General features: G+C 42.5%; 1 protein-coding gene across 3 annotated transcripts in view; it reads left to right on the top strand.

Moving 5' to 3' along the window:
• ATP8A1 (ATPase phospholipid transporting 8A1) overlaps nt 1-12,020 on the top strand; it is a 212,785-nt gene that overhangs the window by 71,463 nt on the left and 129,302 nt on the right. For all 3 annotated transcript variants that reach the window (XM_056557206.1, XM_056557223.1, XM_056557214.1), the window contains exons 6-7: nt 2,650-2,695; nt 5,230-5,270. In XM_056557206.1, the coding sequence (XP_056413181.1) occupies nt 2,650-2,695; nt 5,230-5,270 (87 nt within the window). The remainder of the gene's footprint in view (nt 1-2,649; nt 2,696-5,229; nt 5,271-12,020) is intronic.

Below are 12,020 nucleotides of genomic sequence, written 5' to 3'. Positions count from 1 at the left end.
TTCCTCAATCAATGGCTACTGCTAAAAGTCAAAGTATCCTGTCTGCAGTAATATTATATGCATATCCATTGTATTGTTTGTGTGCATATGTGTCAGGTCTGGGAACAGAAGTCAGTCGAGAGGATGGATCTGTGTTATTCCAGTATTATTCCTGAATGCTTACTCCATTCACATTGCACAATTATCCGGTAACCTAATCCTGACTGCAGTGACCTCATGATGCTGCAGCCGAGCCCCTGGTTCAGTGCCAGCCTTCACGTGGTGTCTTACAGCTCCTGAACATTCACAGATGACTACAGTGACTTTTCATCAGAATTTTTGTATTATAAACAAGTAAATACAAGAATGATATGAAAATGGATACAGACGGTTCATTGTGCACTGTAGGGCTCCTTCTGCAGACCGATGCTAGGTACAAGTGCTGATAAAGTAATTTGGTGCACGATGAAAGGACCTGGCCAAGTATTAGGAGCATATGACTAGTGAATGACCTCTGGATTGAGGTGTTGGTTGGCACTTCTCATATTGTTGGAAGCACATCCACTGTTTACACCAGGAGCTGCTGACAAATGATTTATAGGCTTGTACAGTCGATGCATTTTTTCGTTTTTAATTTTGTGCCTTATTTTGGGGTAATGTTTGCCCCATATGGTTGATACTTTGTGTAAAATGGCCTAAAGGCTCTGCTCTTGCTGCTTTCAAAATCAAAGAGCAGGAAGATGTGCCAGTTTAGCATAAGCCAAAATGTATTTTGGGACAGTCGGGTTGAGCACTAAAGGAAGACTTACCATCTCTAACGTTGGGGTAGCCTGACATTGTGATAAACGGAGATTGAGCAGTAAATAAAAGTGAAGGAGCCCCAGTCAGGGAACCTGCAAGCACAGAACTTCCTTATTTAAGATCGATGCTTATTATGTACTAGAACAAGCTCTTGATATTATTGCTGCTTGGGTTTAGGAAGCCTCTATGCCTTTTCCCTGTTGTGGTGTGATTATTGGCCAGAATTACTCACCAATGCTTCCTATGCTTCTCACATAATCAATACCTGAGGAGGACGATGGCGTGTTGCTGCCAGGCTTGTCAGTCGGCCTGTGCCTTTGCATACAGCAGTTTATTTAATAGATGACCTTCCATTATTGTATGGATTTTTCTACAACATCCTTTTGATCTTTGAATGCACAAAGATGCATCGCTTTTACTTAAGTAGAGAAGCCGTCCCTTACCTATTGACTTTTTTTTAGGATATATGTGTATATATGTAGTGTAAGGCAGGTTATAATGGCCTAAAATAAACTGCATGGGTGAAACAACTATAGAGTAGTTCCCCCTATAGTGCAGCCATAGGTGCCACATTATATGATAGTCATGTCTTATTGGGGGGAAAGGCTCTTTACATCAGCACCTCTAAATTTGGAGGGTCCTTTTTACTTTCTGGTACCTGAATAAAATGTCACAATTGCAATGACACACCAGCAGCAGTGCAGTGAACCGAATTCTATTCAGTAGTTGTTGGTCCAACAGCATCTACCTCAGTTCCCCCTGAAGAACCTTGAGGTGAAATGTGCATGGGGTTTCACATCACCAATGGAGCTTGGTTATACTACTTTTAATATGGGTATGAATCAATGGGGGTGTTCACAATTTTTAGTGGCACACTGTCACATGTACCTTAATAATGTATATCTGGGTTAGGTTAATTGCTGGGCTGCACCTACCACTATATATTCATTTGTAATTGCAAGGTACTTGTATTAGTATTGAAATGTAATATGTTCGGTAGTAACATATTTTGTAGGGTCTTTCATTGCTTAAAAATCCATTTTTGCTGTTATTTACTCCTTTTGTGGGGCTTTTTGTAGGTATTGGTTAGTATTTGACTCATTGCAGTGTTTATTAAAAGTTATTTTCGACCTAGTAATATTATGGAAGACAAGAAAGATGTTTGCTTTGGCTCAGATTGTGCTAAACGAATCATGGTCATGCATTCTACATAAGATTTAAAACACATTTTTCTTCCTGAAACTATCTCATGCAAAAATGGTGCAACTACTGAAATATTGTGCCTCCAAAACAGGGGGGAGGGGGGGGGATGTGGCGTTCCCCAGCAAAGTCCAGGCTATTTCTTTTTTGTCAGTCAGGGTGAATGCGGCCAGGGGGCATTTGTAAAGAGGACATGGGCTGGACCTACCTGGGCTTCTACCATGCTGTGGAATGCTCCGTGGGCCCTTAATCCTACTTTGCATAATAACAAAATGGCCTATATCTTGCCAATGGAGAGGACTGTTTTATACAAAAGTTTGGCTGGAATCCACATATAAAGCCCTATCTATCAATGTGCTCAATTACTCCCGTTGACCTTCCGACAGGTCCACTTGAAAGGGATATCTCCTGAAATACTCTCGGCTGTCATTGTCCAGCCCATGGAGTTGAATGGAGTGGGGAGGAGACAGGGTTAGAGTACACACCTATTATTGTGGTTGGTTCCCAGCGGTTGGACCCCTTTCCCATTAGACACTCTCCCCCTTTCCTGCACTTATTGGGATGAGTAGTGTACTAGATGAAAAACCTAATGGAGAGTGGTAGTTTTTGTCAGATCTATGCACACAATATTGTTACTAATCCCATCAATGCCCTCTTTTGTTGTTACAGAAGCGACACAAGGCCGATAATTACGTGAACAAGAAGATCACACAGGGTAAAGTAACACTTTTACTTGGATCCATTAGATACGATTGTAGCAGTTTATGGAGCCAGTCTTGTGACAAGGTCACGATGTATATGCTTCAGCTGGTTTTATATTCGAGAGAAGAATTTACTGGCATGCAGCCGGAGTATGTTTTACAAGGAAGCAATGTTCCCTGAAGGCTTCTTAGGATATCCAGCTCCTAGTACTCAACCACACACAGGAGCTTCCTGCATAGAAATGGTTTCCCTTAAGGAGATACAAAAAAGTGTGAATTTTCACATCCCAGCAACTACCGTATATACTCGAGTATAAGCCGAGTTTTTCAGCACGATTTTTCGTGCTGAAAACACCCCCCTCGGCTTATACTCGAGTGAACTCTCCGCCCTCAGTGGTCTTCAACCTGCGGACCTCCAGATGTTTCAAAACTACAACTCCCAGCATGCTGCGAGTTGTAGTTTTGAAACATCTGGAGGTCCGCAGGTTGAAGACCACTGCCCGGGCCTTAGTCATCATCCAGCCCCCCATCCCCCCTTTAGTTTTATACTCTCCTCCGCTCGGCGGGACGTTCGGGTGAGCTGGTCCGGGCCATCTGTGCTGCAGGACCGTCCGGTTGGGAGGGATAGTCATTCGGGGTTGTCAATCTTCACCGGGGGGCCTCTTCTCCGCGCTTAGGGCCCGGAATAATGACGTTGCCTTGACGACGACGCACATGGACGTTGCCTCCCTGTGCGTCGTTGTCAAGGCAATGTCATTACTCCGGGGCTGGGCGCGGAGAAGAGGCCCCGCGGTGAAGATCGACACCCCGGGACGACTATCCCTCCCCACCAGATGGTCCTGCAGCACAGATGGCCCGGACCAGCTCACCCGAATGTCCCGCCGAGCGGAGGTGAGTACAAAACTAAAGGGGGATGGGGGGCTGGATGATGACGAAGGCCCGAGCAGTGGTCTTCAACCTGCGGACCTCCAGATGTTTCAAAACTACTACTCCCAGCATGCCCGGACAGCCGATGGCTGTCCGGGCATGCTGGGAGTTGTAGTTTTGGAACATCTGGAGGTCCGCAGGTTGAAGACCACTGTTAAATCAGACATTGACAAGCGGTGATGATGAAGGGGGTGGTGTGGGATGATGACAGGGTAATGATGAAGGGGGGGGTATGATGACAGGTGATGATGATGACAGGGTGATGAAGGTGTTAATGACGGGGGTCTGGATGATGACAGGGGGGATTATGTATTTCCCACCCTAGGCTTATACTCGAGTCAATAACTTTTCCTGGGTTTTTGGGGTGAAATTAGGGGCCTCTGCTTATATTCGGGTCGGCTTATACTCGAGTATATACGGTACACTGGTGAGAATTGGTACACCATGATCTGGAACAGTGTTCCCCAAGCCCAGTCCTCAAGTCCCCCCAACAGGTCATTTTTTCAGAATTTCCTTAGTCTTTCACAGGTAACCTAATTGTGGTCAGTGCATCAGGGATCAGCACTATTATTTCACCTGTGAAAGACTAAGGAAATTCTGAAAACATGACCTGTTGCTGTGGTTTTAACTTCATATCTGCACTGGAGGCAGCTGCTGTATGAGCAATGCATTTTCTCCGCCCACTTCGGCTTATAACCCTGCCCCCTTTGCACGGTAACTCCACCCCTTCACAAATATTCATCCTCCCATTCTTTTCGTGAAGGGGCGGAGTTTTGGACCGAAGGGGCTGGGTTTCACTGGGGTTGGCGGAAGAAAAGGTTGCACATACAGCAAACTCCGCCTCTAGTGCAGTTGAGAAGAAATTACTAATACTAGCAACAAGATGGATATCTCCTGAGGGGCTTTCACGAGGAGTTTTAATTTGCAATACCTGCATCATCCCTTTCCCTTAAATCCTGGTGTTAGATGTTGAATTTGACCTAGTTCAAGCTAAGCTGTGTTCCATTGCTGACACCCATTTTCTTAGGCTGCAATACAGTTCCCATATCAGTTTTTTGGGGGGGAAACGGATTCCTCAAAACTTGACTAAACTGTATCAAAACATTTGTATACATTTTAATCCGTATACGGTTTGAAAAATGTCCGGTTGCATCTGTTTTTTTAAGAAAAAAAAGTATCCGTTTTTAACTTTTCTCTTCATTATGTATAAAGTTTCACTTGTTTGATTGAAATTCCAAAAAACTGTGCAAAGTTAAAAACCGTATGGTGAAAACCGGATGGAACCGTACCCACATACGGTTCTGTACGGTCCCCATTGACTCGCATGTTAAAGAAAAGAGAAAAAAAAGTACACGTTTCAATACGGTTTTTCACCCGGACCAAAAACAGAGGTAGGCTATGGTAAGCCGTACAGGATGATAAAGTATGATAAAGCCGTACAGGATGCAAAACGGACACAACCTGATGCATCGTTTGGCATATGGTTTTCAACGGAGAGTCAGTGTATACGGTTTTCAATACGGTTCTGTACGGTTTTCAAATTGGAAACATATACGGGAACTGTATTGCAAAAAATTTGGTGTAAACCCAGCCTTTATGAATATATTTTTACCTTTTTCAGTTTTACGGAATGGAGCCTGGGAGATTGTGCACTGGGAAAAGGTTTGTGTCTTCTGCATGTCTTGCTACCTGTTTCTGTAAGGTTCCATTGTCTCTATGGAGCAATTAGAAATGTCTGACAGTGAAGAACAAAAGGGCAACATATTTCTAGCACTAGAAACATAAGGGAAATGGAGAACTTGTTTGTAGCAATTGCATTATGATGCTGTGTAGGGAATCTTAAACTACAGCATTTAAAGGAGTACTCCGGTGGAAATTTTTTTCTTTTTATTATTTTTTTTTTTTTTTTAAAATCAACTGGTGCCAGAAAGTTAAACAGATTTGTAAATTACTGATATTAAAAATTCCTAATCCTTCCAGAACTTATTAGCTGCTGAATAGTACAGAGGAAAAAACCCATTTTTTGGAACACAGAGCTCTCTCACATCTCTCACGAGCACAGTGCTCTCTGCTGACATCTCTGTTCATTTTAAGAACTGGAGAAGGAGAAAGGAGAAAATCCCCATAGCAAACATATGCTGCTGCTGGACAGTTCCTAAAATGGACAGATGTCAGCAGAGAGCACTGTGTTCCAAAAAGAAAAGCATTTTCTCTGTACTATTCAGCTACAAATACGTACTGGAAGGATTAAGATCTTTTTAATAGAAGTAATTTACAAATCTGTTTAACTTTCTGGCACCAGTTGAATTAAAAATTAATAAATACATTTTCCACCGGAGTACCCCTTTTAAAGACATGATAAATAAAAGCATTGCCGTGGAAAGAGATTGATGGGAAGAGATAATTTATATTAAAATCATACATATTTGCTGAGAAATTTGTTTTGTCGTTCATATAGTGTATTTTATTACTACATAACGTGGTGTTTTTCCAACCAGTGTGACCCCAGCTGTTGCAAAACTACAACTCCCAGCATGCCCGGACAGCCTTTGGCTGTCCGGGCATACTGGGAGTTGTAGTTTTGCAGCAGCTGGAGGCACACTGGTTGGGAAATACTGACCTAACACAAGATGAGACCACAGGTTGAGCAGGACAGTGCAGCTTGTCCACAATACTGTGTGTGATAACCTGGCATAACAGCGGGTTCTACTTTATTGGTGCCTCATTGCCGGCTGTCACTACATGTTGCAAAATGAAGTCCGTTTTGGGCTCCTGGCACCAGGTGATGTCATGTAGTCACTTGAGAGAAGCAATGACACAAGTGGTTTGGGACACTATTAACTTGACTTCCTCTGAATAAATATAATTGTAACAAATTAAACATTGAATGTAGTCAAAGTCTCTAGAAGGTCTTGTGTTCTTCTCTAGAAGCCTCTAGCAGTGGTCTTCAAACTATAGAACTCCAGCTGTGTCAAAACTACAACTCTCCATTGGCTGTCTGGGCATGCTAGGAGTTGTAGTTTTGACACAGCTGGCGGTCCACATTTTGGAGACCACTGCTCTTTCTTTTATAGGCAAGGATGTCTGGGAAATAAAATATGCAAATTGTCTCCTCTACTGAAAGCAGAGATTTGTCTCTGTATCGCCATCTATAGGTAGCACCATGTAAGTCTGTGTTGCCTGTAAAGGGCTTTTAAATATGACTAGGGATATCAGTCAAACTAGACACCTCTATTTATAGACCGCTATTTCAAGGATCTGTCCCCTCCTCAGTACACAACGGGGTACCGGCCTGTTTGTAATGTCTTTGATGCAGCTCTGGGAGTGGTACCGGCTCTACTTGCAGAGATATTGCTGATGTAGGGCATCTTAGGATGGGTTCACACATTATATACTGGTCAGTATTTTAAAGGACTACTCTGAGTTAGGGAAATCTATTCCCTATCCTAAGGATAGAGGATAAATGTCTGATCGCGGGGGGCACAACCACTAGGACCCACCCGCAATCTCACTCACGGCACACCGGCTTCCCTCATGAATGGGGCCGCCTCCATGCATCTCTGTGGGAGAGCCGTATTCAGTCTCTCCCATAGAGGTGCATGGTGGGGATGTGATGGCCACCGCTTCGTGCAGTGGTAGACACCTTTCCATTCATACAGGAAATCTTGGGGGTCCCCCATCAGACACTTATCCCCTGTCCTTAGGATAAGGAATAGATTTCCCTAACCCGGTGTACCCTTCTAAGCAAAAGCAAGGAGTGGAGCCAAAAGAAAATCTATAATTAAAAAGTTTGGCCTTTTTTTTTTTCTTTTTTTTTCCTTTTTTTCTTAGATAAAAATACTGACCAGTATGGCTTGGCAAAATACCACATGTTAAAAGGGTTATCCAGGAATGGAAAAACAGAGCTGATTTCTTTCAAAAACCACTCCCCGTCTGTCTCCACGTTGGGTGTGGTTCTGCAACTCAAGTGAATGAATCCAATTTGTAATACCACACACAACCTGGGGCAGGCGTGAAGCTGTTTTTGAAAGAAATTAGCTCTGTTTTTCCATTCCTGCATAACTCCTTTTAACCCTGGTTTACAATCAGTATTTCCTGGAGAAAAAAAATATACAAATTAGTAGGAGAAGGAATACGGTCTCTCTAGTGCCACCTATGGACAGTTGCCTATTCTTCCCTTTAGAAGATAGCTCATTTTCATACTAAAAGCCCTGCGACTGCCGTGTCAGCAATGTTCATATCAGTTCCATTTAGGCTTTCATAGTTCAAGAGCTATTTGATCAGTCTTCTAAGATCGCTGAGAATTTAAATATTTTCAGAATACCCTACGGTGTAAGAAAAGTAAAAACCTGGCAAAATCCCTTTTTATCTTATGATCTTATGCGTCTCGCAGGAACTTATCTGCCTGACTGTGAGGAAGTTTAAAGGACCACTTTGTAATGACTGAGATCAGAGACTGTATATCTACTTGGGACCTGACCTTGGTGTCTCTTACACCAAAAGGACATGTTTTCAGCTGTTTGGGAAGAAGAGAATACACTGATGTCCGGGTACAAAATAATTTTATTGTTCTGCCTGCAGGTTTAGCATTGCTATATCCTATAGATAGGGCCTCACTCCTTGTGTGCTGCCCTAATATCTCCATGGATGCATGTAGAGCAAACATTCCTGTAGAAAATTCGGATTAGCCAGCACTTAAAGGGGTACTCTGGTGGAAAACTTTTTATTTATTTTTTTTTTTTTTTAATAAACTGATGCCAGAAAGTTACACAGATTTGTAAATTACTTTTATTAGAAAAAATCTTAATCCTTCCAGTACTTATTAGCTGTTGAATACTACAGAGGAAATTATTTTCATTTTGGAACACACAGCTCTCTGCTGACATCTCTGTCCATTTTAAGAACTGTCCAGAGTAAGAGAAAATACCCATATCAAACATATGCTGCTATGGACAGAGATGTCGGCAGAGAGCACTGTGGTCATGATGTCAGCAGAGAGAACGGTGTTCCAAAAAGAAAATAATTTTCTCTGTAGTATTCAGCAGCTAATAATTACTGGAAGGATTGATTTTTTTAATAGAAGTAATTTTACAAATCTGTTTTAACTTTCTGATTTAAAAAAATAATAATAATAATTCCACCGGAGTACCCCTTTAACTGAATGCAGCTTTATTCAAAGTTAGCAGAAGGTACACACAATCTTACCTGCACAGACCACCCGTTCACATCTTGACGAAACGCGTCAAGATGTGAACATGTGCTCTGTGTAGGTGTGATTTTGGTCTACTTACTTTCTTCTAAATTGCAATAGAGCTGGATTTTCTACAAGTATCCAGGCAGGGAGGGAGGATGTGAGCTTGTTTTTCTCTGCTTTCTACATGAGAATAATTAGAACATTAAAGGAGATCTCTGGTGCAAATTAACTTATCCCCTATCCACAGGATAGGGGGGGTCCGACCACTGAGGCCCCCTGCGATCACAGAGATGGGACCCGGTGCTCGGTGAGGAGCGCCGAAAAGACCCAAGTACAGCTCTGGGGCATTATCTGTGCTCCTGTAGCAATGAATGGAGCGTGTACCATCTACTGGTAGACGACACGCTCCTCACATAGCGCGCCAGGGTCCCATCCTTGAGATTGCGGGAGGCCCTCGCAATCGGACCCTTAGCAATCAGCTGCTTATCCCCTATCCTGTGGATGGGAGGACAGGTACATTCTTGCCAGAGTACTCCCTTAACACAACTGGCTTTCCTTTTAGAGGTCCAGCTGGTGTGAGGAGTCTTACAAGCAATGTTCACTGGGCAAATTATCTTTCCTACAGAAGGATAAAAATGATCTCTCCAGTGCCACTATAGGTAGTTAACCCTTTAAGTAATGACTTATTAAAGACCCTTGAACCATGACTAGGGGTTAACATCTTTACAGTTGTTTTAGTGTTCTCCTTAGGCTGTGTTCACATGGAGGAGTTTCTGCTATTCCACTCAAAATCTGCACAGAAAAGTGGACTGCCTATTTTTTTTGCAGTTTTGCGGAATTTGGGCAGAATTTCGGTGCTATCAAAACAGATTCTGCTCTTTGGAGACTCGTTAACGTTAATGGGGCTCTGAATAGAATTCCACAAAATTTAAAGACATATGTTCTATCTTTAGTTGAATCCAGAATGTGGAATTTCCGCTGTTCTTTTAGGGAACATTGCCTGTAAGTCTAGATCTCTACAAGATCCTGTAAACTCCCCGTTTTGAGGTCTGTATCGGGGGGGGCTTTATAGACTGTTGGTTTATATAGTGTTGGTTTATATAGTGGCAACTAGGAAATCCTTTCTTGTTACCAGTTCCTCCTGCCCAACTCTCCCCATTCAGAAGCCAGTGCCATGAGGGATACCCCTCTTTAAATGGTATCTGACAGTGGAATGAAGAATGATACACTGTATTTTATTGGTAATGGAGATACATTTCTGGAATATGTCCCATATTCCAGGAAATGTTGAGACTCTTGTAAATGAAAGGAATTTGTGATGAGGGTGCGAGTTCTAATGGGGCAGTAACAAAGACATTACGGAGTTGTTCATTTGCTATAATGGAAGTGCCATGAGACACATGTAGCTGGCGGACGGATGGTAATGCCGCTATGTTAATGGCAGCGTAGATAAATCTTTAATGTGTTCTTCTGAGTTCACTAACTGGAAATAATTGATATTCATTAAGACAGAGTATTGTAGCCTCTTTATTTGCCTTCACTGCTTCGTTTCACTTCTTTTTTTTTTTTTGTCTTTTTCAAAAAGAGAACAGCAGTTCTTATGAATAAATAACAGCGAAAACGTCATTGCTTTGGACTGAATTAGGATGTCGTATATACGGACACTCCTATACAAACAGTGCATGTCTGAATTTAAACTGGCATTTCAATGGATTTTTGATGTTTTTTAAACATTTTACAAGGCTACTGCATCATGCATAATTGTTAAGGGACATTGCAGCCTGGAGCGATATAATCGCATTGTGTTCTGTTTAACCTAATGCAACAAAATACAGATAGAAGTTATTGTTAAATAAAATAAAAATTGAGGGGGTTGACTGGTGGTATATATTTTTTTGTATATACTCTAGTATAAGCCGAGTTTTTCGGCACGATTTTTCTCGCTGAAAACACCCCCCTCGACTTATACTCGAGTGAACTATCCGCCCTCAGTGGTCTTCAACCTGCGGACCTCCAGATGTTTCAAAACTACAACTCCCAGCATGCCCGGACAGCCGATGGCTGTCCGGGCATGCTGGGAGTTGTAGTTTAGAAACATCTGTATGTCCGCAAGTTGAAGACCACTGTTCAGCCATTGACAGGCGGTGATGATGGAGGGGGGGGATGATGAAGGGGTGCGGTTGTGGGATGATGACTGGGGATGACAGGCGGTGATGATGAAGGGGGGTGTGGGATGATAACAGGCGGTGATGATGAAGGGGGGGGGATGATGACAGGTGGATGATGACGGGGGGATGATGACAGGCAGTGATATGGGGGTCTGGATGACAGGGGGATGATGTATTTCCCACCCTAGGCTTATAGTAGAGTCAATATCTTTTCCTGGGTTTTTGGGGTGAAATTAGGGGCCTCTGCTTATATTCGGGTTGGCTTATACTCAAGTATATACAGTATATATATATTTTTTTATTTCAAAATGGCGTACTGATAGTAAAAAGCAAAAGTGCCTCAGTGTTCTCTTAGACAGGTGTGAGTAGATCAGCACTTGTTAAAGGAGCCTTTTCCACAGCTTTATTATTGTGCTGGCAGGGCCGTAAATACTATACCTGAATCATCCGTGCGGCCCTTGATATACATAAATTATTTTTACGTCCATCTGATCCCAGTATCAGCTGATGAATAAGAATTTACCCGGTTGCTCTAGAATCACTGGATTTCTTACACAGGGAAAGAACTGGCCCGTTCAGCAGATAATCGCCCCATATAATAGGTCCTTTACTGATCACTTTTCCCCATGTTGATGCTGCTCCAACACTGCCCAGGTCCCCATTGATCTTCACCTCCTTGGATCCAGCATCCAGTAACAGGCTGATGGGCATAATGGGCATTTCCTCTGTGTAGAGAGACCAGTGTTGGAAAAGTTTCACTGTGAACCACTCCATTGGCCCCCATGGTACACAGAGAAGAAAAAATGAAGGAGGCCCAAGGTAGTAAGTCAGTGACTGAAATGTCAATAGAAGATTTTATTTAGTGCCTATGGTTTCACACTTTTACTGCATTGTAAATTAGTTGTATACAGTATACAATTAAATGATGTTAAGGAACATAGAATAGAGTAGGAACTATATAACTTCCCCCTTTCTACCTCTTACAACCCCTCTACCTCCTGCTTTTATGTACATTATTTTAGATCTTCATTGCATGTTACCTGGATTATG

Source organism: Hyla sarda, chromosome 1 (assembly GCF_029499605.1).
Source record: "Hyla sarda isolate aHylSar1 chromosome 1, aHylSar1.hap1, whole genome shotgun sequence".
Lineage (NCBI taxonomy): Eukaryota > Metazoa > Chordata > Amphibia > Anura > Hylidae > Hyla > Hyla sarda.
The sequence above is the reverse complement of the archived record's forward strand: the minus strand, read 5'-3'. Positions and strand labels throughout refer to the sequence as shown.